The sequence below is a fragment of the Pipistrellus hanaki genome (assembly GCF_964339955.1).
Source record: "Pipistrellus hanaki genome assembly, chromosome: 8".
Lineage (NCBI taxonomy): Eukaryota > Metazoa > Chordata > Mammalia > Chiroptera > Vespertilionidae > Pipistrellus > Pipistrellus hanaki.
In genome coordinates this window covers 40,313,902-40,337,687 of record NC_140510.1, presented here as the reverse complement: position 1 = coordinate 40,337,687, position 23,786 = coordinate 40,313,902, and the positions used below count along the sequence as shown (strand labels likewise).

Here is a 23,786-nt window from a genome sequence, read left to right as displayed (position 1 = left end):
TACGCTGGTGGGATGTTGTAGACAGACCTTATCAGTACATGTCTCTTTTGCTAGCCAAGTGTTTGTCCACCGATGAAACAAAGGGAGTATTTCTTTTTCTTCAGGGTCTAGGCAGTATTTCTTCCTGCCGGTATACAGTTTCAAATGATCTTGTGGGTAAATTGATATGATTAATATTCTTCTCACCCTGTTTTTTACTGTATAAAGTAAGCTGGGAATTGGGGCTACTGAACTGGAAATGTATAATATCCCTTTGTTAAATAGCATGATGATATGATCTCCCACTCTCTGTTCTTTATAAAGAACTCAGGAGACAGGTACTTTGTGATAGCGATTCTTAAGAACAGCCCTGTTATTTGGTTTTTACATGATCACAAAAGCTTTTAACTTAGTTTTAAAAGCTATTTAAGTCTTGTAGCCTTTCTGGTGACTTGAATTTTTTCTCACATAGGAAGTTTTAGCAAAGTGATACTTTTGGCAAGAGGCACATTAAACTCTGTTAGAGAGTTAAGGCTTGGATTAACTTTCTCTTTTTCATAACCTTTAAGGAGAAATAAATAGGAATAAAGTGAGACTTTTAACAAAGGCATTCCATTGGTAGTGAAAGGGATTTTTCAAAATTACCAAAAAGATCTAAGAGATGACAGGGACTTACTACCATGGAAAATCAGCCAAAATATAACTTTTTATTTTTTATTAAAATTCTTTATTGTTGAAAGTATTATATATATATATTTCTTTTTTAACCAAAATACAATTTTATTATTCTCAGATGAATGTATATTTTGGATAAATGTCAGAATTAAGTAGGATTTTTTGAAAAGTACGGGTTTGAAAAGTATTACATTTTGCTCTCAGCAGGTGTTATTTATTTAAAATGAGTACTTGTTCCTATTCCAGACATTTAAGTTGGCCTCGCTCTTCTAAATTTATGTGTCTTGATTCTTGGCAACTTATTTTGTTCAAATTTGTACCAGCATGGTTTGAAGAAAATACTGGCTTTCTGGGTTGGTTGGAAATCTTTTTCATTTTCCCATTTTAACCTCTTGCTCTGTCCTTCCCTCTTCATGAATTTGGCGTAGGCTTCAGAATGTTTTCAATGTTTCATTTACTTAGGCCCTCTGACATAAAAGATAGAGCATGAAAAATAAGAGTCATGCTCCTGTTTACTGTAAGAAAACAAGGCAGAGTCAGGAAGGGCAGGGAACCCTTTTAGCAGCCACCAGGTCATTCCTAGCCCCCCAATTTCCTGGTGTGGAATGTGCAGGTGGTCTCTGAGGGAACTGAAACCATGGCTCACCTTTGCCTCCATGATGGAGCAGCCCAGGCTTGGATCCGCTTGTCCTCTCCGGAGTGGTCATCTTCACATTGCTTTTGGCGGGAGCAGCCTCCAGTGCTCGGTCCAGTCATTATCAGCATGGATATAGAAAGCATCCTTTAGAGGCCCACCCACAGGCTGCTGTCTCTAGCGCAGATACAGAAACTGAGGGTGCACTCTTAAGAGCAATGGCTTACTCAGATGCAATCATGGGAGACACTGAGATTCCAAATAGATCCTGGGATCTTAGGGACCCACGTGTATTAACTACAAAATAAGTAAACTGAAATGAAAGCTCAGACAATCATATCTGACTAAAACTCAGAACTGCCCACTAATAATTGGCAATATCGAGCCAATTCTGACCTGGGATTATTAGTATGAAAAATTACATATGAGTTGATCATTGAGAAAAATTTACGAGAAGTGAAAAATGGAATGGGCTTATGCTCCATCTACAGTCCCATGGCCACAATTAATTGCAAGGGAGAAAAGAAAAAGGATTTAGTGAACTTCTAGCAAGTTTTTGGCAAAAATTCCATACCTGAAATAAACAAGTCTTTTCAAAAAGTCTGATTTTTTTTTACTGCTTTTATTGTTAGAGTATATCTGGGAAGAAATCCATGTTTCTTGAATTATTTACATGATTTAAATATGACATAGAAAATTTAAAATATTGATAAGAGATACAGAACTTTGGAATAGACCAGAGTGGTAGAGAAAGGACATCTTCTTATAATTAATTTAATTAACATATAACATTATATAAAAAATAGTGGCTAATGGCTTTAAATGGTCTTTGGCCTCTGGTTTAGACATGGGAGAAAAGAGTGGAAATTGTTGGATAAAGTGATTTGACACATGTTATAAACAAGTCTTGGGATAAGTAATCATTCACTTAATGTATAAATAAATTAGATGTTGAGCAAACTGTATAATTTGTAAACAGCTCTACCAATAAGTTTGATGACTTTCTATAATGTTTCTAATGTAATATTTTAGCTATTTTCTTATTTCTACCTACACAGGTAATTAAAATCTACAGTGAAGATGAAACCAGCAGGGCCTTAGAGGTACCCAGTGACATCACTGCCCGAGATGTGTGCCAGCTGTTGATCCTGAAGTGTCATTACGTTGATGACCACTGCTGGACCCTTTTTGAGCATCTGACTCCCCTAGGTCTAGGTAAGGATACAGAATCATGGTCACATCATTGCTTTTCTGTTCGGTATAGTTTAGATCATATGGCAAAAATTTTCTTCAGATATAGAAAAATAAAAGAAAATAATGAATAATTCTTTATTATTTTTGGTATTGGCAGTTGAAAGATGGAAATGAAGGTAATAGTATTACACATTTACCACCCTTGTTTTTTAAATAATGATTTATGGGAATTTTAGAGCTAGAACCTTGAGTCTAAATTGCTGGAAGGATATATTTCATAATAATTTTTAGTAGCACAATTAACACTTTTAAAGAAGTTAATAAATAAACTGTTGTTTGGATTATTTTTTGAATTGATTATAGGACAGATATGGGGAGTATCCACAGTGGTGGTTCTTTTTATGGGAGCATACACCCTAAACTTTTCTTGAGGAAATAAGTAACTCCTTCACATTTTAAAATCATAAACATAATAAGTAACCTTAATTTTTTTTTAAATTTTGCATTTAAAATGCGTTGTTGTATTGTGATTTATAGAGGGTTTTTGTTTATTTTTCCAAATCTTTTAATGAGTTATAAATTTTTTCCTCCTTCTGCTAGAGTGAGACAGGATTGGCAACAATTTTGTCTCCCCCTTTTTTGTCTCCCCTTTCTTATTTTTGCATTTATCCGTGTTAAATAACATGTTCCCATAATAAGTAGATGAGAAAGGAAAAAGTTATGGCAATGCTGTTCAATGCTTTGAATTCTGCATTAATTTCCTGTGGTCACTATAACAAATTACTACAAACTAGATGGCTTAGAACAACCAAGTACTTATTCTCTAGCAGTCTGGAGTCCAGGAGTCTGAAGTCAGTATTGCTGATTCTTGCGCTGAAAGGAAGGTATTGCTAGGGAGGCACTTCCCCTGCAGGCTTCAGCAGAGAATCTGTCCCTTGCTTCTTCCAGCTTCTGGGGGAGCTGCCAGTCCCTGGCTTATGTCTGCATCACTTAGGTCGCCAACTCTGTCATCACCATGTTACTGTCTCCTCTTCTGTCTTTCAGATCTCCCTTTGTCTCTCTGCCGTAGAACAGTAGCATTTAGGGTCTACCCAAATAATCCAGGAGAATGTCCTCATTGCAAGTGCCTTAACACAATCATAGCTGCAAACTCCTTCTTTTAATAACATTCATAGGTTCCAGGGATTAAGGTGTGGAGATTTTATATACACACACACACAATACACACTGACACACACATAGAGGGGGGTGGAATTAGACATAAACTACTTTGCATTATATGTCAAAAATTTTACTGATAAATCATCGAAATGATTTTAAAGTGACAGCTACATTATTTTCTTCCATTTGTTTAAACTTGTAGGGGTGTCGAACTCAATCAGAGAAGAGGCCAAAATCTAAAATCCAGCCTAAATCGTGGGCCGAATGGTTTACTGAACAGTCATAAACTGACAATGTCATAAACTGACAGCGGAGTGCAGTGATGATAGCGCGGTGCGGGCCACATTGCAAGGCCTGGCGGGCTGGATTTGGCCCGCGGGCCTTGTGTTTGACACATGTGGTTTAAAGAATTGAGAGTTGTATACCTTAGTCATTAGTCATTCATTTTCTTGCAAAGCTAGCTACCAATATAAAAAGTGTTGCCTTTGTTTGATGCATAGTGGGTGTTTACCCAGAGCAATAGCCAAAGTAAGGTTCAGTTTAGATGAGAGGCTTACCTTTGATGAAATGGAGTTAAGATGATGCTGGCAGACAAGGCAGGTTCTGCTTTTTAAATATGCTGGAAAGTGGTTCCTCTAAAACTCCTTGCATTGCCTGGACCTTTCAGAAAGTGTTTGTGGACTTCCTGTTTGAAGACTGTTGTCTAAGGACATGCCAGAATCTCGGGGAGAGGACAGAGGGAAGCGTGTGGGAAAGAAGCTGGTGGTAGTCAGACAGTGTCCACAGTGATTCTGAACCCCAGCTCATTCTCCCCCCTCCCCCCACCCCAGTCACAGCTGATGGTCTATGAGCTACAGTATGTCAGCTGATCTTGACAGCTGAGCATGCCCCTGCCAACCACACCTGAATTCTGAAGGCATATGCTACATTGGCTCTGCCATGTAGTCTCACCTTCCCTGGGCAGAAAAAGCTCCACCTGTACTTTCTTCATTGCCACTTGTGACTAATTTAATTCTATTCATGATAATTCATCTTCTAGAAACAGGGTGTTAACTCTTAACTATTACCTGCCATCTTCCAAACCGTTTCACTTACTTATGCTTGTCAGAACATAGCTCTTAATTAGAATAATATATAATTGCAGTATTTTAGACTCTTACATTTTTCTTTTGGTGAGACTTTAAAACACTTTTTTTTTTTGTATAATCACTAAAATGTATCCTTAACAAATAGCTTGAAGTAATAAAAATCTATACTGTAAATCAGCAGTTTTCACTGAGACCAATGCAAGTTATATTAGGGAATAACATGCACCAGTGTTTAAATGTAGAGGCTTAAAATGGAACACTGAGAAGTAATTCAAGCTATATACTAAATTAGATTTGTAGGTATCAAATTGAAATAAATTTCTCCATTACTATATTTTCCAGAAACTACTGAAATAAAATCAAAGGTGTGAGAATATTGTCTCATGCCTTCATCAACCACGCATTCGACCAAAGTTCATGAGAAAAAAATTTAATTCTAGAGCTTCCTTGTATTCTTTTTGTTTTTTACGCCAATTATACTTTACAACAGTAAAAAAAAAAAATATAGATATTAATGCTACCCAAATGCTAATGTGTAATTGATTTACCAGCTTCCATTTCTTCATCTAACAATATAGCAGCATAACCACGGCTGGCCTTCCTCAGCATAAAATTTACACACATTTAATTTGCGCATGTGTGTCTGTAGATTCTAAATACTCTTGTAATATCCATTCAATCTAATAGTGATATTAAGTAACTTTTTCTTCATTTACATATTCAAATTAATGCAAAGAACTAGAACAGGTTTTTCCTACTTAAAGGGGATATGAAACGCAGATGCTTTTCATATCAGAATGAAGCACAGGCACCATCACCATTAATCTGCTGTGAGTGCTATTGATATAAAGAACTAAAGACAAATGATTTGCCAACATTTTGATGACTAGCTTGTCAGCTCTGTATATTGTTGAGAAGACACCCTTGATATCTTTGTGATTGACACAACGAATTTTCAATAAATAGAATTCCAAAAGAGAGGGGTGGTATCTGTTATCTAAAAAAATATATATGTTTTTTCAATACAAAAATAATTCAGCTCATTGTAAGTACATGAGAGATAACAATGTCAAGAAAGAAGCAATATTATCCATAATTTTACAACATTGAGATGATGTTGATAGTTTTAGCATTATCTCTAATTATACTGTGTATTCACTTTAGTAGATTACTTCTTTTTGTGTATGGGTGTACTACAAAAACATTCTGGGTATTTTAATCCCCCCTCCTCCACCCCCACTTTATAGATTTTAAGAAAACCTAGGAACTCTCCCTGATTTCGCTTCCCCTATTGCCTTCCTCAGAGAATTTAGCAAATATCTATTTCCTGTTTTGTACCAAACACATTCTGTGTGTGGATCCTGGCGACATAAAAAAAAAAAAAAAAAAAAAAAAAAAAAAAAAAAAAGGCAAAAAGCACAGCTTTTGAGAGTTTGCATTTGAACACAGAGAGAAAGATGACTAAAATGTGTAGTCCCTTAGGTCAGTGGTCAGCAAACTCATTAGTCAACAGAGTCAAATATCAACAGTACAACGATTGAAATTTCTTTTGAGAGCCAAATTTTTAAAACTTAAACTTCTTCTAATGCCACTTCTTCAAAATAAACTCGACAGGCTGTGGTATTATCTGGAAGAGCCACACTCAAGGGGCCAAGAGCTGCATGTGCCAACCAGGGCCTTAGGTGATGATGAGTGCTGGAAGGCAGGGGAGAGGGACAGAGTGGGAGGGGAGTAGGGAAGGACGAGAAGCATTTTAAACAGAGGCACCAGGGAGAGCCTCTCTGACAATGAGACATTTGAGCAGAGACCTGAAGCAGACAGCAGCTGGCCTTGCAGTGAATGGAAGAAGATATTTCTAGACAGAGGGATCAGCAAGTAGAAAGGCCTGGATTAGACAATGTGCTTGTGTGCAGGAAGCCACCAAGTGGTGGGTGTGTCTGGAGTAGAGTCAGGGATTTGGGAAGTAAGGGGAGGAGTTCATGGAGCTGCCATGGAGCACGTCAGTTCATTGAGGTCTCATAGGGCATGGAGGGGACTTGCACTGAGTGAGAGGAATAAATTGGAAGTTTGAGTCAGAGAGCAGTATGATCTGATTTGGTTTTTACAGTATACTGCTAAGGAGGCCAGAAGACAAGTTTTGGCCTTTTGGAGACTGAGCAACTTAGTTTTGTCTTTACATCTAACTCCCTATGGCTTCCTGGCTTGGTCTTTGTGCCCATCTCTCATTTCTGCTAGTTGTGCAGGCACTGCTGTGCCATCTTTGCACGGCGATTGGCACACTTATGGGGTATAGTGTTTGCAAGGTCCTGAAGCCTTATGGGCAAGAACATTTCGACTTATGGGACAGAGGAGTGTTGAGGGTTTTCTGCACTTAAGTTCACTTCAATGTCAGAGATAAGCTTGGGAAAGTTTCAGAAACATTCTGTATTGCTAGTAAATGTTGCTTCTGATCCCTTAAAGCGCATTTCGAATTATTAAAGCTAGAAAGACATTCAAAATATAGTATATTTATGGATTCTAAAGTCTGTGTTCAGAGTCTTTTCTGTGGCAAAGAAAACTTCAATCTTCTTAGTATTTTTAATATGAATGTATATGTGTGATAGCCACCATTAATGGGCATCTTCCACATTGATCTTGATAGATGGTGCTAATACTCCACCTCATAGCAACCCTGCAACATATGTTATTTTTGTTTTGTTTTTTTTAATATTCATTGTCCCCATTTTGCTTATAGAATACAATGACTGAGTGATGAAATACCTTGCCTGGAGTCAAATATGATAGAAATCTAAGTTCTGTCAGATTCTAAAGTGTATGTGTTTTCTATGGAAGCACGCTGGTTTCTTCTCACCCCAAAGGGCCAGGCAAATGTTCCTGGGACTCCATGGTGAGTCTGTCTCTGTGGGACTCTCCATCTGTGTCTCTCATGACTGCTAGAAATATAAGTAGAAAATGTGAAATTTTGAACCCTCAGAACATTTTCAGATAAGTCTTCCTTACAGAGGCAGTAGTGAAACTATTGGGATCAAACTTGAAGCACCAATCAGGAAGAATGTATGCACCCCTTTGTTCACAGCAGTATGATTTACAATAGCTAAGATCTGGAAATAGCCCAAGTGCACAGCAGCAGATGAGTGGATAAAAAAGCTGCGGTACATTTATACCATGGAATACTATGCAGCAGTAAAAAAGAAGAATCTCTTACCCTTTGAGACAACATGGAGGGACCTGCAGAGTATCATGCTAAGTGAAATAAGTCAGCCAGAGAAAGACAAGTATCACATGATCACACTCATATGTGGAATCTAAGTAACAAAATAAACTGATGAAATAGAGTGGATCCAGAGATATGGGAGCATGGAACAGAGTTCAGGTGAAGTGGGAGAGGGTAGGTGGGTAGGAGGTAATCAAAACCTTTTATGTATATATGCATAACCCATGGTCACAGACAATAGGATGTGGAAGGCCTGGGGAGGGGGTGGCTGGAGGGAATCAATGGGGGGGAAAAGGGGGCATATGAAATACTTTCAACAATAAAGATTTACATATATAAAAAAAAGAAACTATTGAGATCAAAGTGATCCAACTTGGTTCACTTGATATCAGCTATTTATTTTGACTGGGTCAGAGGAGCACCTTGGAAATGACTTGTCCATGAATTTATACACAACATGAATGGTGATATGCTATTTGTAGCTTTGACTACAATATCAATAGTTCACAGCCTCTGCTCATAATTGCGAATAAATACAGCTGAGAATTTTAATAGGCAGACTAAATCATCAAAGGCAGCGAAACATCCTGATTTTGTTATGCATTGCCGATGTGCCTGATTTTGGATCATGCTCTGATGAGTCTGTGGCTGTCTACACGTTTTCAGAGGCATTGAATTTAAAATATCAGCATATCGACGAATATTTCCCCTTCTCCTGTAATAACCACGTTTTGTAACTGGTGTGTTTTCCTTCACAGCCACTGGGTGTCACCGTAGTCCCCCAGATGGAGTGCCCAGCTTTTACAATCATTGTTAAGAGGATGGTGGGGAGGAAAACTCCAGTTTTCAGTCCTCAGGAACTTAATGGGGTCCATGTTTGTGTTGCTCCCGTTCTGATTCCTAATTGAAGCCATGGTATGAAGCAGTGGCAATTAACACAATACCTCAAGCGCATACCTCTAGACTCCTTGGGAAGAAAAATTAATTGTATTTCAGTGTCCTTGCTAGGGACAGCTAAGATTTCCATTATGAATTTCATCGTGGAGTGGCTTTAATAAGCAAAATGAATGACTGGAGGCTTTTAATGATACCATTTTTATATGTGCAGCTAGCCCCACGTGGTCTCTTTAAGACAGAAGCGTTGCACAGTGGCGGCGAGGGAACTCTGCACAGCCACCTGCTTTGAAGCTGCTCCTTCACTTCTTTCTTTCTTACAAAGAGCAGCTCAAGTGTTCTGTTCTGTGGTGTGGAGCTGCTATGCAGTTGTCCTTTCTGTGCTGTGTGGAATCTACCAGCCATCAGGCTGTGACTACCCCCATCACCAGCTGAAGTACCTGTGAGGCCTTCAGGACATGTGGCACTGAGCCTCCCTCCCTACGGAGACTTCCAGAGCCCTGACCCAAGCTCTGGGAGACACGGTGTCCTGATAGCACATAAGGTTAGAGAATGTGAAACTAGCAAAGAGTGCCATCACTAAATCTGCCTCCTGGTCCTGCTGGTTTTTCTTCTCACTCCCATTGCCTGAGTTCAGATCTCATTGTCTGTATCCCATTATCCCGTTTTACAGACCTTCCTCTTGCCTCTGCTTATTCCAGTTATCTATCTGCATGAAGGCCTGGTTCTCCTTGCATTAGGTCCAAGGTCCTTTGCAGGGCCCTGGCTGCTCCTTCTGTCCCCAGCCTTGTGTCTCACCCTTCCCTTCTCCCATTTATTTATTAGAGAACTGCCTATAGTTGCCTGCATATGTTATGGTTTCTGTTCCTTGATTTGCTTGCTCATGCTGTTGAAATTCTCAGGAAGTCTTTGTCACTCATCTTTACCTGGCTAATTGCTGTTCGTCTTCCAAGGATTACTTGGAATTTTATATAAAAACTAGTGGCCTGATGCATGAATGAAGATTCATGCAAGAATGGGCCTTTGTTCCCCTGGCTGCTACACTGCCTTCGCTCTGGAGCCACCTTTCTGCTCTGGCCTGGAGCTGCCTTTCTGCCTTCCCACGCTGCTCAGAGGCCCGGAGTGGCTGGGGTGGTGTGGAATGCCTGTGTCATCGCCATGGTGATGATGCAGGTACCCCACCCCATCACCAGCCGCTAAGCACCTGCATATGCAAATTAACCCGCCATATTTGTTGGATTAATTTGCATACTCACTCATGATTGGCTGGTGGGCATCGTGAAGTATGGTCAATTAGCATGTTACTATTTTATTAAGTAGAGATATCAATAAAGTTTAACCCTTAGCCTTTTCCTAAAAATGCATAAGAGTACAAGGTAAGAAGAAAACCCTCAATTCTCCAAGCTTACTGATAGCTAACCTAGAGAGAGGAGAGAGAGGAAAACAGTGGGAGCCATTCTGTGCTCGGATTTCTGAAGTGGAGTGGCCCTTTCCATGAGACAGTGGGTAGGAAGACACATCTGCTTTTCCCATGTGCCCAGACTTTGGGCACAGGCATTTGCTGCTCAAAAGCTGTTCCTTGAGGCAATCAGGATACTTGTTGGCATTGACCCTTCTCATACATCCCTTAGGAAATTGCAAATCCCCCATATATCAGATTGGCTTGGAAAACACTAGGAACAGTAATGATGAACGGCGTCCTGGGAGTGATGCTTCCAAGGTACATGCTATTGATGGGCATGGGAGATAAGAAATTTGGACAAGAAATACATATCATTAGGCTGCTCAAGCAAAGATTATCTATTTGTTTATTTTTAATGATTCTTCATTGTTGAAATTATTACATATGCTCTCCCTTTCCCCCATTGACCCCTTCCAGCCTACCTCTGCCCACCCAACCCAGGCCTTAGGCACCCTATTGTCTGTGTCCATGGGTTGTGCATATATGCATATAAAACCTTTGGTTGATTACATCCACATACCGTCCCCACCTTCCCTCCGTGATTCCACAATTTCAAAAATAAAATCTAGTGCTATAATAATAGGGGAATGTTATAAATTTTGTATACACATAGAATGTAAATCACGCAGCTTCTGCTTATCTTTTTGGAGTTCTTCTTTTGATGATTGATATGGGCTAATATGAAATTATAGTGATGATGATTGAACAAAAGTACATATTTTTACCAAATGTAGGAATTGTATATGTATTTACTAGTATGTACATATATGTTTACACGTATGCAGCATTTTCCAGTTATATATATGTGTGTATATAATTACCAGAGAAAAAGCAAGATGCAAATACACTGAAATGTTAACTGCTTTCTCCTGATTGAAAGGTTTCAGATGGATTATGATTATGACTGTTTGTGTTTTTCAAGTTTTCTGTAATGGAAATGTATTGTTGTAGTAATCAGGGAAAAGGGAATAAACACAATTTTAAAAACGATTGAAGAGATTTTTAAAGACTTAGACATCTCCCAGAAGTCCCACGTTGGGGTAACTACCCGTCTTCTATGCTGCTATAATGATCTTCATAGCGCTCATATCATTGCAACGAGACAGTAATTCCATGAGAGTTGGAACTCTGAGTAAACATAGATGTTTGTACCCCAGGATTTAGGACAAATAAATGGCTTTTGAACTAAGCTCTACTAAACTGGAAGGTATTTCTATCGAACAGTTCAAAGGGTGAATTATAACGTATACGGAAGGCAGAGACTTAGAAAAGAGACCAACATGCTGGGCCCACATGGAAATTTACTCTGAGTTTTTAAGCATGCGTTAGGTGACTTAGAATTCATAGGAGCCATTTCTTAACCCTTCAGGTATTAGCAGTCAGCCCGAGATAATATACAAGTATATGCGAACACTGCGGGAAAAGAAGGCTTTCTGTGAATACAAGTTGTGATCAGAGTCTGGGTTAATATGAGGACTATTTCGATTTGCTGAGGAATTATATACCATCAAGCTGAAGTATCAAGCTTCCCTCTCCTTGGACTTGGGGAGCTGCATCTGGCGTGGCAATTTTCCAGGGGATCTTGTTGGTATTAAGCAGTTTTCTTAGGTTAAGGAACCTCTTAGAAACGGAGCCCTGTTTTATCCTTAGCTCCTGCAGTTTTTGTTTTGCTTGGTCAGAGGCTGCTCATTTTTATCTGGAAATAAGATTGACAAAATGTGTGTAGTTTTCTACCTGGCACAGAGAGAAGTACAAGGACCGTTTGTCTCCTGGAGTTTCCTGTAACAAAGGTATCCAGAGAATTGTTTTCTGGGTGAATTAGAGGTAAAAGCCACTCTTGTTTCTTCTCTTATCAAGTGATGAGAAGCGTAGGGACTCAGGTTTCTATTTGAGCCCCACACTGTTCTCTGCGGATTCAGCGAAGAAATCCAGCAGGGGGTCACAGGTGAACACTTTCCATTGAGGTTTTTTTTAAAGGACTTTCAAGTTAAATGAACTGTTTCAGAAGGAACTTCTTTCTTTTCTTCTTTTTTTTTTTTTTTTTATAAGGAAAACGTTTCTGAAAATTAAATAGAAAACAATTATATGTAGTTATCATTGTTTGTTAGTTTCATTCTGTTACCATAATACTACACCGATCTATCAGAAACAGATCTAGATTGATATGCCGGGTCTTATTTGCATGTAGTGTTTTTGTTGTAGAATAGATTTTTTTTTTCTCTTTTGGAGACTTTCTTTCCTCCTTTTTGGCTGTTGCTGTGTTGAAGTGATTTAAGAGGGCCTCTCTCCTATTTTCTTTTACCACATAGGAGTGGTATTTGATCCTTGTAATTCACTTTCCAATGTCTGAGAAATACTTTTTTTAATTAGAAACATTAGAAAATATAGGTATGTCTTTGAAGTTTTAATAACTTTAATTTTAAAATAATATTTTAGATGGATTTATGAAGTTTTAAAAGTAAGATTTTTAAAATAATCATGATGAATTCATGTGAAAATTAGTTGGAGTCGTTTTTCAAATAGTAATTCAAAAAAGTATCTGAGTTCATTCTGGGTGATAGTTTCTAATGTCATTGTTTTAAAATGTTGCAACAAAGAGCCTCGTAGTTAAAGAATTATTTGTTTTATTTAAATGTTTTAAATAATACTTTAAATTACTAGGATTTCTTAGTTGGTTAAAATCTGCTTGGTTTTTGAATGGGGCTAAAGAAGAGTAAAGAGAAAGTGCATTGTAAGCCATCTAGACTGGTATTTTGTTTTGTTTATTCTAGCCACCTCATGTAAGTGGAATCAAACAGTATCTGTTCTTTTGTGTTTGTCTTATTTCATATAGCATAATATCTTTAAGGTTCATCCATATTGTAGTATGTGCTAGAATTTAATTCCTTTTAAGGATAAATTTTTCATTTGTATGTCTGTATTTTGTTTGCCCATTCATTTGTTGGTGGATATTAGAATATTCCCACGTTTTGGCTACTGTGAATAATGCTACATGAACATTGGTGTACGAACATATGGTCTAGTCCTGTGGTCGGCAAACTGCAGCTCGCGAGCCACATGTGGTTCTTTTACCCCTTGAATGTGGCTCTTCTACAAAATACCATGGCCTGGGCGAGTCTATTTTGAAGAATTGGCATTAGAAGAAGTTTAAGTTTAAAAAATTAGGCTCTCAAAAGAAATTTTAGTCGTTGTACTGTTGATATTTGGCTCTGTTGACTAATGAGTTTGCTGACCTCTGTTCTAGTCTGTGCTTTCACTTCTTTTGGTTATGTACTCAGGGGAATTGCTGGAATCCTATACAATAAAAGGCTAATATGCCAATTGTCCCCATGGGCGGGAGTTCAACCTACCAGAGTTAGACGTGTGCTGACCACCAGGGGGGCGGTGCAGAACATGGTGGGCATCTGTGACGTGGCACTGGCAGCAGATGGCAGTGGAGGCACTGCAGGCCCAATGGGCCCCCATGAGAATGGGACCGCAGCGGGATGGTGGAGCAGGTGAGCAGGCAGCGCCAGGCCAATTGGGTGTGAGCAGGGGCCCCAGTCGCCCCACTGTCACCCCACAGTTTGGCCCTGATTGCCAGCCAGGCCTTGGGACCCGACTGTGCGTGAATTTTGTGCACCGGTTGTTTAATATTTTTAGGATTTGCCTTACTGACTTTGATTTTATACAAACTGTGTGTCTGAGGAGGTAGAAAGTCTAGCAGTTAGGAATGAAGTGTGACTGAAAGCAGCTGTTGCTGGATATTTCACTTCAAGAAACTTGACAGATGTGATGGCTAAAAAGGGGAGCATGAATTAGTTTAGAGCTGTGGTTGGCAAACTGCAGCTCTAGAGCCACATGCGGCTCTTTGACCCCTTGAGTGTGGTTCTTCCACAAAATACCATGACCTGGGCGAGTCCATTTTGAAGAAGTGGCATTAGAAGAAGTTTAAGTTTAAAAAATTTGGCTCTCAAAAGAAATTTCAATCGTACTGTTGATATTTGGCTCTGTTGACTAATGAGTTTGCCGACCACTGGTTTAGAGAAAGGGAAAGAAAAGAATCGAGCCAAGGACTGCATCTTAGGATGGAGAAGGAGCTACAGGAGCTAGTCAATGAGACAGGAAAAGAGCAGTCAGAGCTAGGAAAGGAACTGAGTGTTGATACACACGTAGCTCAAACTCATCCATATTCATTGAGCACTCTTGCAGGAACTTCCTTTCAGAAGAATAAGCTTCTATTTAAGTATGACATTACTTTCAAGGGTTTGGGTGTTAGAGGTTACAGATCACTATTGAGTGTTGAATTTCTGAGACACGGATACTTTCAAAAAGGACCCAGAAAAAGCAGATTCCTTACTTGGCTGTTCTCTATTTCCTGTTTTGCACCAGTAATTTCACAGTTTCTTTACCATTTTATTGCAGTATGACATGCTTTAAGAAATGTGAACAAACCATATGTGGACAACTCAATGAATTCTCAGATATTGCATATACCTGAGTATGCACACCCAGATTGACAGCATATTTCCCATGCTCAGTGTTTCCCACCAGGCCCCCACATACTCACCCACTATCTGCATTACCTTGATTTCTGACACCATAGGTTTATTTTACCTGTGTCGAACTTTATGTAAGTGGAATCATGTACCGTGTTTCCCTGAAAATAAAACATCCTCCGAAAATAAGACCTACTTACAGGTTTCCTTCTGAGTGAAATATAAGGCATCCCCCCCAAAACATGGCCCCCCTAGGCTCTGTCTCAGAATGAAAATTAATTTACCTTAAACTGGTCGCTAGGGCCACCCCGAGTGGCGTCTAGCAACCAGTGACTTTCCCCGGAGTCCTGATGTCACTGCTGTGTGGAGGCAGAGCGGAGGTCAGAGTGAGCAGTGAGCACGGGGCGGGAGAGAGGAAATTCAGGAATTGGATTGTTAGGATGATGTTCCAGAAGATGATGACATGATTGTCATTGAATAAATGAGTAAATTCTTGATACTGTAGGATTCACAGTTTGTCTGGTTTGTGTTGACAACTACTGTACTATCGTACCGTATACAGGTAATAAATTTCCTTCATTTTCATTTAACAATAAATGTGAACCGTATTCTTTTTCATGGAAAAATAAGACATCCCCTGAAAATAAGACCTAGCGCATCTTTGGGAGCAAAAATTAATATAAGACACTGTCTTATTTTCGGGGGAAACAGGGTAGTATATATTCTTTGTGTGTGACATCTTTTATTTAATATTATGCTTGTAAAATTTTTCCATATAGCTGCTTATTGCTGTAATATATATTCCACTGGATGCTTTAGATAATTTTATTTGTTAATGCTCATGTTGAGAAGCATTTGGGCTGTTTCCATTTTGTGGCTATTATGAATAGTGCTGCTAAGAATGTCACAGTTTCCTATTAAATAGGTATTTTGCACCTTATGTTCACTGCTTTAAAGTTGTCATTGCTTATTTCATTTAAGTGACTTTTCTCCTAAGTGCCTTCCCATTCTAGCTAATTATCTTCATTGTTAATACAATATGTATTTCCTTGAACATTAGTTTGAAAGTATAAAGTGCCACAATAAATTAGGTTCCTTAAAAATGTTTTGCACTTGCATTAATATTTTCCTTTTAAAGTATTTATTTTAATTTTTCTTAACTATCCAAATTTTGTATCTGAAATGCATATTGAATCTGTCAAAAATTTTCTTCTTTTCATGGGCTGAATTATTCATCCTGGAGGAAAATATTTTAATTTTGGCAGCATGAGGAGTTGGAGAAAAAGAATAACTCCCATATTCTTAATGCTGAATTGTTATCAAACTTATATTATAATTTAAATAGCAATAAAAGAAGGTTCACAATTAGCAAAAAGTACATTGTGATATTTTATGTCATTTTTCTCTTCAGGTTCCAGTCTGCTTTGGTATAAAAATCAGTTATTACTAATTCAAAATTGAAGAAACTTTTATCAATCCATCTATGTCAGAATTGAGTTGAAATTTTCTATCTTAAGTAAAAATACATACATAATATATTTTATATATTTGCATCAATCTATATATCCATATGTATATTTGTCTCCCTAGTTATATTTTTATTTATCCATCCATCTATCCATTGACATACTAAAACATTCTTTACAGAAAGAATAATAGAAGATCATGAGCTGGTGGTTGAAGTGCTATCTAACTGGGGAATGGAAGAAGAAAATAAGCTATACTTTAGAAAAAATTATGCCAAATATGAGTTTTTTAAAAATCCAATGGTAAGTGATATCCCCATTAATAGTTGTGGAAAATAAATAAATTAGTTGTATTTTATTTTAGTTTATGTGAATAAAAGTGTTACCATAAATAAAATGTAATTCCCTAATTGGTAACTTGTAGGTAAGAATTGTGGTCCTTTATAATTTCAGTCATATTTCTTCTTACTCTAACATTGATTAGTCAGCATCATCACAGAAATTTATATACATGTTTTTAAGAACTCTTGCTTCTTCTTCTTGCTCTTAAAGAAAAAAAATTTATATATTTCATTTAGAGAATAAATTATTATATATTATCAAGCAGGTTCCAAAATAATATAGTTTAATACTTTTCAGAGAATTTGGGAAATTTAAAATATATAATTTCTAAAGTAAAAATGAACTGATGATTGTTGGAAGTGTTGTAAATTAAACCAGAAATTTAAGATGGACATGAATTTGGCCCTGGCAGGATAGGATAGTTCAATTGCTTAGTAGGGGTGTCGAACTCAATCAGAGAAGGGGCCAAAATCTAAAATCCAGCCTAAATCGCGGGCCGAATGGTTTACTGAACAGTCATAAACTGACAATGTCATAAACTGACAGCGGAGTGCAGTGATGACAGCGCGGTGCGGGCCACATTGCAAGGCCTGGCGGGCTGGATTTGGCCCGCGGGCCTTGTGTTTGACACATGTGGCTTAGAGCATCATCCCAATATGCCAAGGCTCAGTCCCTGGTCAGGGCACATCCAAGAATCAACTAATGAATGCATAAATAAATGTAACAACAAATCTCCCTCTCTCTCCCTCCCTCCCTCCCTCCCTCCCTCCCTCCCTCCCTCCCTCTCTCTCTCTCCCTCCCTCCCCTTCTCCCTCCCTCCCTGTGTCTCATCCCTAAAATCAGTTTTAAAAGATTGACATGAATCTTGCTATTGCAAATTATTTTGTTTTCAGTGCAGTAATCAATGCACAAAGCAGAAATTAAATAAAGATCAGTGTATTATTTAGGAACAATTGTTTTCATTGTAGTTCTCTTTAAATGATAATAGATGAATGTCACATTCTAATGAAGACTAGGATCTGGAGAAGTCAGAATAGCCTCTGGGATTATTATTTAAATTGTGTGTGTTTTTTCTGCAGCTGTAGCACTTTAACACTAGGTTTTGGAAAATTGGATTGAAATAATCCTTTATGGGGAATATATGATACTAAACATAGCTATTGATAGAATATTTTCAAACCCTGAAAGACTTCTTTTTTATTTGAACCTATTAATAAAAACATTATGATATTTAACAAAGAAAATAAGAGTTCTAATAAAAATTAAATAGAATTGGAATTTGAAGGGAAACTTATTTTCTTATTATGAATCTATAAAAAGCAATAATTTAAAAGTCATAGTTTAAAAAATATGGTATGGTGTTTATTCTAAGTTTTATCTATTTTTTAAAAAATGTAAACAGGCTATACATTCATTTTGTAGACCTATAACAGTGGTTCCCAGCAGAGGTGGTAATTTGACAACATCTGGTGATGTTTATGGTTGTCCCAAAGAGAGTGGGGAGGGCTTACAGTGAGCAGAGGCCAGGAATGCTGCTAAACATCCCACATTGCACAGGGCAGGTCCCTCTCCCCCCACCACGTAGTATTATTTGACCAAATGTTAATAGAATACTGTTGAAAAACCCACTCTAGAGGAAGTAATCTGTATATATAAAAGGCTAATATGCAAAGTGTCCCCTCGAGAGTTCAACCGGGAGACCGGAAGTTCAATCACTTGCTATGATGTGCACTGACCACCAGGGGGTGGCGTGGAATGAAAGAAGGCCCTGGCCAGTAGCTGGCAGCCAGGTAAGGAGGGCCTGGCTGGCAGCCAGAAGGAAGGCCCCAGCCGGCAATCGGAAGGCCCTGATCAACCGATCAGGCCTAAGGACCCTACCCATGCATGAATTTTGTGCACTGGGTCTCTAGTGTAGAATATATTTCGCCAAACTTGTCTGATCATAAAATTATCTGGAGGAGTTGGGGAGTGCTTATTAAAAACACAGCATCCAGGACTATCCAGAACTATGGAATCAGGCTCTTCAGGAGTGAGTGAGGCATGGGAATTCCTATATCAAACAACTACTCTACGTGAATTTTATGATTAAACAAGTTTGGAAAAACAGTGAGTGGAAAGATCTGGATTTTTGCTCTCTAGCTCTTCTACACGGTGGGCTGTGACTCTGACTATATCTTTTACTTCTATGAGCTTTGACTTTCTAAAATGGAGATGCTCGTCCTTTAGCACCAGCTAGAGTGGTTGCAGGACTCAGGGAAGAGATGCAGGAGCAGGCACTGTCCTGAGGGAAGTGTTTTGTGTAAAGTGAGGTACGGTACGCACATCTCTTTATGGTCATCATCTGATGATGTTTGCTACTCTGGGTCCTACTCTGACCATTTCATTAAGCTACCTGAAGGCAGAGTCCAGGGACTGGCATTTTTAAAACCACTTCATGTTTTCAGCACACTGATATAAAGAACTTTTGCCTTAGATTACAATGGTCATAATTGAATCTGTTTTAGCACAGGTTTGGGGATAATGTAACCTGTATCTTTTTGTTAGTATTTTTTCCCAGAGCATATGGTGTCTTTTTCAACGGAAACCAATGGTGAAATATCCCCCGCACTGATTTTGCAGGTAAAATACATTTTCATTAAAATATTTAAGTAATAATAAAGGGTAACTTTTAGGTCCATATTTATAACTGTCCAGAATTTGAAATGTTATGCCTTGAATGATTAATTTTTGCTGGAGGTAAAACTGAAAAGAAAAGAGCAAAATCTGGGTAAAGAATTTCTTAAAGACATATGTACTACTATTTGTAATATTTTAAACAATAAGATAAAATTTAAAAAGAAGTTTTTAAATCCATAAAGGCTCCTTATTATTCTTCCCAGTTTGGGCCAATTATCAAAGAATTTCAAACATTTAACAAGTATGCATCATGAAAGGAAACTTGCAGTTTTGCTCTGTGATGTGTTCAAAGATTATGTTAGTCTTTTGAAAAATTAAAATTTCTAGTAAAATGTAGTCATTTTACTAATAGGTATCTAGTATTAAGGTTTATAATAAATGTCCTCAATGCTATTTGTAATGAAATACTTAGCTATTAAATAGAAGAGAAAAAATTATCTAGAATATATCTACTTCATACACTAACATTTGTAATACCTATGACAGAAATACTTGAAATCTTAGCTGAATTAAGAGTACTGGTTATTTAATTGAAAATCTCCTAGGGTTTGCACTTGATTTCTTCTACACTGACTGTAACTTTAGGTGATAATTTCCCAAGTCATTTTCATTATAGTAAAATAATGGTTTTAGTTATTTTATTTTATTGTTGATAGATTAGTAGAATTTACTCTAGAGGCTCTGGAGTTATTAACAGGTTGAGGTTGAGCAATTTCTTTATAATGGGTGATGTTTAATCTAAGCCCTGAGCATCTCCAAGCCCACTCAATATTTTCTGATCTTAAAGGAAGAAAACTTTTAATATTTTCAATATGGATACTACTTTAAACATATTGATAATGACATATATTGGATATGGCAGATTCATTTTCTGTGAGCTTCTTATGAGGTTATATTTCATTTTGCCCTTCAAAATATTTTAAAAATATGATTAGTCTCAAGAAATCTTTCTTAAAGCTACTTACATGCTACAGGGTTTTCACAGATGCCCCATCAGAATATGAGGGGGAATGGTAGCAGCAATGCCCAGCACCTCAACTCTCAGCCAGTGGGATAGACAGGGTGGTGGGTTGGAGTTTTTCTTCCACCTCCTCTCCAAAATTCTCCCATAATGTAGGTCTGTTACTTTAAGGTTAAATTATAAAAACAAGAAAAACCAAAGCCGTGGAATCAGATGGGTTTTGCATTTGGCGCTGACCTCTTCTGTCCACTGAGGCGATGTTCCCAGTTTTTAAAATGTTTTTTCCTTTTCTACTGTGACCTCTGTGATCCCCTTTTAAAATTTTAATTGGTTTGCTTTAATAACTTGGAAAGCACTCAAACTAAAAATTGTACTTGCCTGTTTTGCATGTCAATTAATTAATATCTGCAGCTCATTAAATTTAAAAAAATTAGTAATTTACTTAAAAAAATATAAATATCTACTAGCAGCCTTTCCCTGAGTAGCCTTTTAAAATGTTCATTGTTTTGGCTAACAATTTCTCTTACTTTCAAGTTTTAGCTTTTTTGCATTTATTTATTAATAGGCATTTTTATTTTCTTCTAATGAGATGCTAATGCATTTCCATTGTTTTATTAATGATACTTACTTAGCACAGCCACTTAGAGCTCTTCCTTTTCATACTCTTTTTTTTCCTGACCAACACATGTGCCAGTTAATTACTGCTGTGTAACAAACTATTCCACACCTTAGTGGCCTAAGTACCCACTCACATTTTGCCAACAATTTTGTGGGTCAGACATTTGAAAGGATTTAGCTAGGTGGGTTATTTCTTTCTTTCTTTTTTTTTTTTTTTTTTAAAAAAAATATATATTTTATTGATTTTTCATAAAGAGGAAGGGAGAGGGATAGAGCTAGAAACATCCATGAGAGAGAAACATCGACCAGCTGCCTCTTGCACACCCGCTACTGGGGATGTGCCCACAATCAAGGTACATGCCCGTGACCGGAATCGAACCTGGGACCCTTCAGTCCGCAGACCGACGCTCTATCCACTGAGCCAAACCGGTTTCGGCCAGGTGGGTTATTTCTGACACGTTGACTCACGGAGGGGCTGAAGTTTCCCTTATAGGTTGGCTTTTCACTACATGTGCCTGGTCCTCCTTGGCCTCTCTGTCTCTCCCCACGTGGTGTTTCATCCTCTAGGATTTCTCAGGGTGGTCACATTTCTTCTGTGACAGCCAGCTCCAAGAGTTAAGTAGTGGAAGCCATCAGGCTAGTTAAGGACTATCGTTACTAGTAGGATGGGCTGACTGTCACTTTTGCCAATTCTATTGGTCAAAGCAGTCACCAACAAGCATTGCTGAAATTCATAGGGGATGAAGAAACAGACTCCACCTCTTTGTGGTTCAGTGGCTGGGTCACTTCACAGAACACATGGAATGGAAGATATGGTTGTAGTTCTCTTTGGAAAACGTAACCTGGCATACCTACTCACAACTGAGAACCCTAGAGACACAGAGATACAGTTTGCTTTACCCTCATCAAGGAGGTGAACTTGGCTTAACTTTCTCAATAATTGAATAACTGAAGTCAGGATTGTGGTCCTACACCATCATAAGTTGAAATTGATATTTTCTCAGGAAAAATCATAGAAAAGAGTGAAAAGTGTCAGGACTTAATTCCATAGATGAAGTGTAATTTTTCATATGGACATTCAAATAGCATCTAATTTTAATGTTTGGCTAAATATTGATAGCTTAGAATCTAAACATATCTTGTAAACCTATTTTCACTTGGAGCTTAAAAGATTGATTTAATTCCTATTGTGTACGTATTGTCATTTCTGTAATGGTATATAGGTGGTATATAGGTGATATGGTTAGATTTTACGAGTTCATATTTGAAATCTGAACATGATTAATATAAAGGTACAATGTCATTGATTTAAAAGCAGTGTGGAAGTGTCTAATTTCTTTTTTCAGATGTTTCTGAGTTCAAGCACATACCCTGAAATCCATGGCTTCTTACATGTAAAAGAACAGGGAAAGAAGTCTTGGAAAAAGGTTTACTTCCTTCTAAGAAGATCTGGTTTATATTTTTCTACTAAAGGGACATCAAAGGTACTTGGAAATATAAATGATGATATAAATCATAGATGTTGCAAGTTAAAATGAGTTTTACTTTGTTTTCTTTATTACTTGATCTCAAGAGTTGGTAATGTTTTCGGATTCCAAACATTTGTTATAATCTGTTTGAAAACTAACTATGCAGCTTTATTTCCCCCTAGATACATCCTTTGATGGAATCTAGATGATCTTATTTCAGTACCACATCTTCTGCTTATCTTTCCCATTATGAATTCACTTTTTTTCCTCCTTACCCTGTGGTGCAGATTTTGATTCCCAATATAATTCACAACCTTTTCTTTATTTCTTTTTTAAAAAAACATATATTTTATCGATTTTTTACAGAGAGGAAGAGAGAGAGAGAGTTAGAAACATCGATGGGAGAGAAACATCGATCAGCTGCCTCCTACACACCTCCTACTAGGGATGTGCCCGCAGCCATGATACATGCCCTTGACTGGAATCGAACCCGGGACCCTTCAGTCTGCAGGCTGATGCTCTATCCACTGAGTCAAACTGGTTTCGGCAACAACCTTTTCTTTTTATGCCAGATATACTGCTAATCTTGCCCACTTCTGAACTTTGATTGCTATTGATGCCATTAGTAACACTCAGCTCTTTAATGCCTTTGTGTCTGTTAGTTTTCTCTCCTGGAGGAAATTATGTTATGATCAGGGATAGATATATTTGTTTGTGTGCTTGAGTATTGAATAATATCTATGTCTACAGTTGCATAGACACACATGTCCATACCCACATACATAATCACTCACACATGCAATTCACACAATGCTTGGCACTGTGCGGTCTGTGTTTCTATGCAGTGTATTCGATGTGGACTATGCCATATGGTGTGTGTTTTGTAAGTGTTGACATTTCATGCCATGCAGCGATATCTTTCAAGAAAAACTGCTTTGGGGAGTTTTCATGAGAAGTTATTTTAATTGTATTTTGTCATTATTGGTTCTTTAAGGGTAATCAGACTTTTTCCTCTGGCTGTTTTCCAATAGTATTATAACCATTTATGTTCAGTAATTTGTCTGCCATATTTCTAAGGTGCAATCAAATATATTCTAATAAAACTTGCCTGATTCTCAACATATGCAGTCAGTCTTTAAATTCCTGTTTTTCCTTTATGCTGGGAATGTTCATCCATTATGTATTTCCCATTATCATTATTTGATCCTTAATGTTTTTAGGAGGGTTAGCTGTCTTGACTAGTCATGGACCCAGGTGCCCCTTTGCTGTGACTGCCTAACTTAAGTCTCTTCCTCTGTCTTCCTGGGATCTTCTTCCCTTTCCCTGTGTGTCTCATAAGGATACTTGTCATTGGATTTACGTCTCAACCAATAATATAAAATAGTTACAGTTTCTTGAGGGTTAAGACATGGACATATTTTTTGGGGGTGCTAGTATTCAACTCAGTATAGAAAACCAGTGAAAATATTTTAGCA

At 37.8% G+C, this 23,786-nt stretch overlaps 1 protein-coding gene across 2 annotated transcripts in view; it reads left to right on the top strand.

The window, feature by feature from the left end:
* The window catches only part of GRB14 (growth factor receptor bound protein 14), a 103,091-nt gene that overhangs the window by 61,257 nt on the left and 18,048 nt on the right, over positions 1-23,786 (top strand). For both annotated transcript variants that reach the window (XM_084891609.1, XM_084891610.1), the window contains 4 exons: positions 2,347-2,503; positions 16,427-16,548; positions 19,132-19,206; positions 22,189-22,326. In XM_084891609.1, coding sequence (XP_084747735.1) covers positions 2,347-2,503; positions 16,427-16,548; positions 19,132-19,206; positions 22,189-22,326 — 492 coding nt within the window. The remainder of the gene's footprint in view (positions 1-2,346; positions 2,504-16,426; positions 16,549-19,131; positions 19,207-22,188; positions 22,327-23,786) is intronic.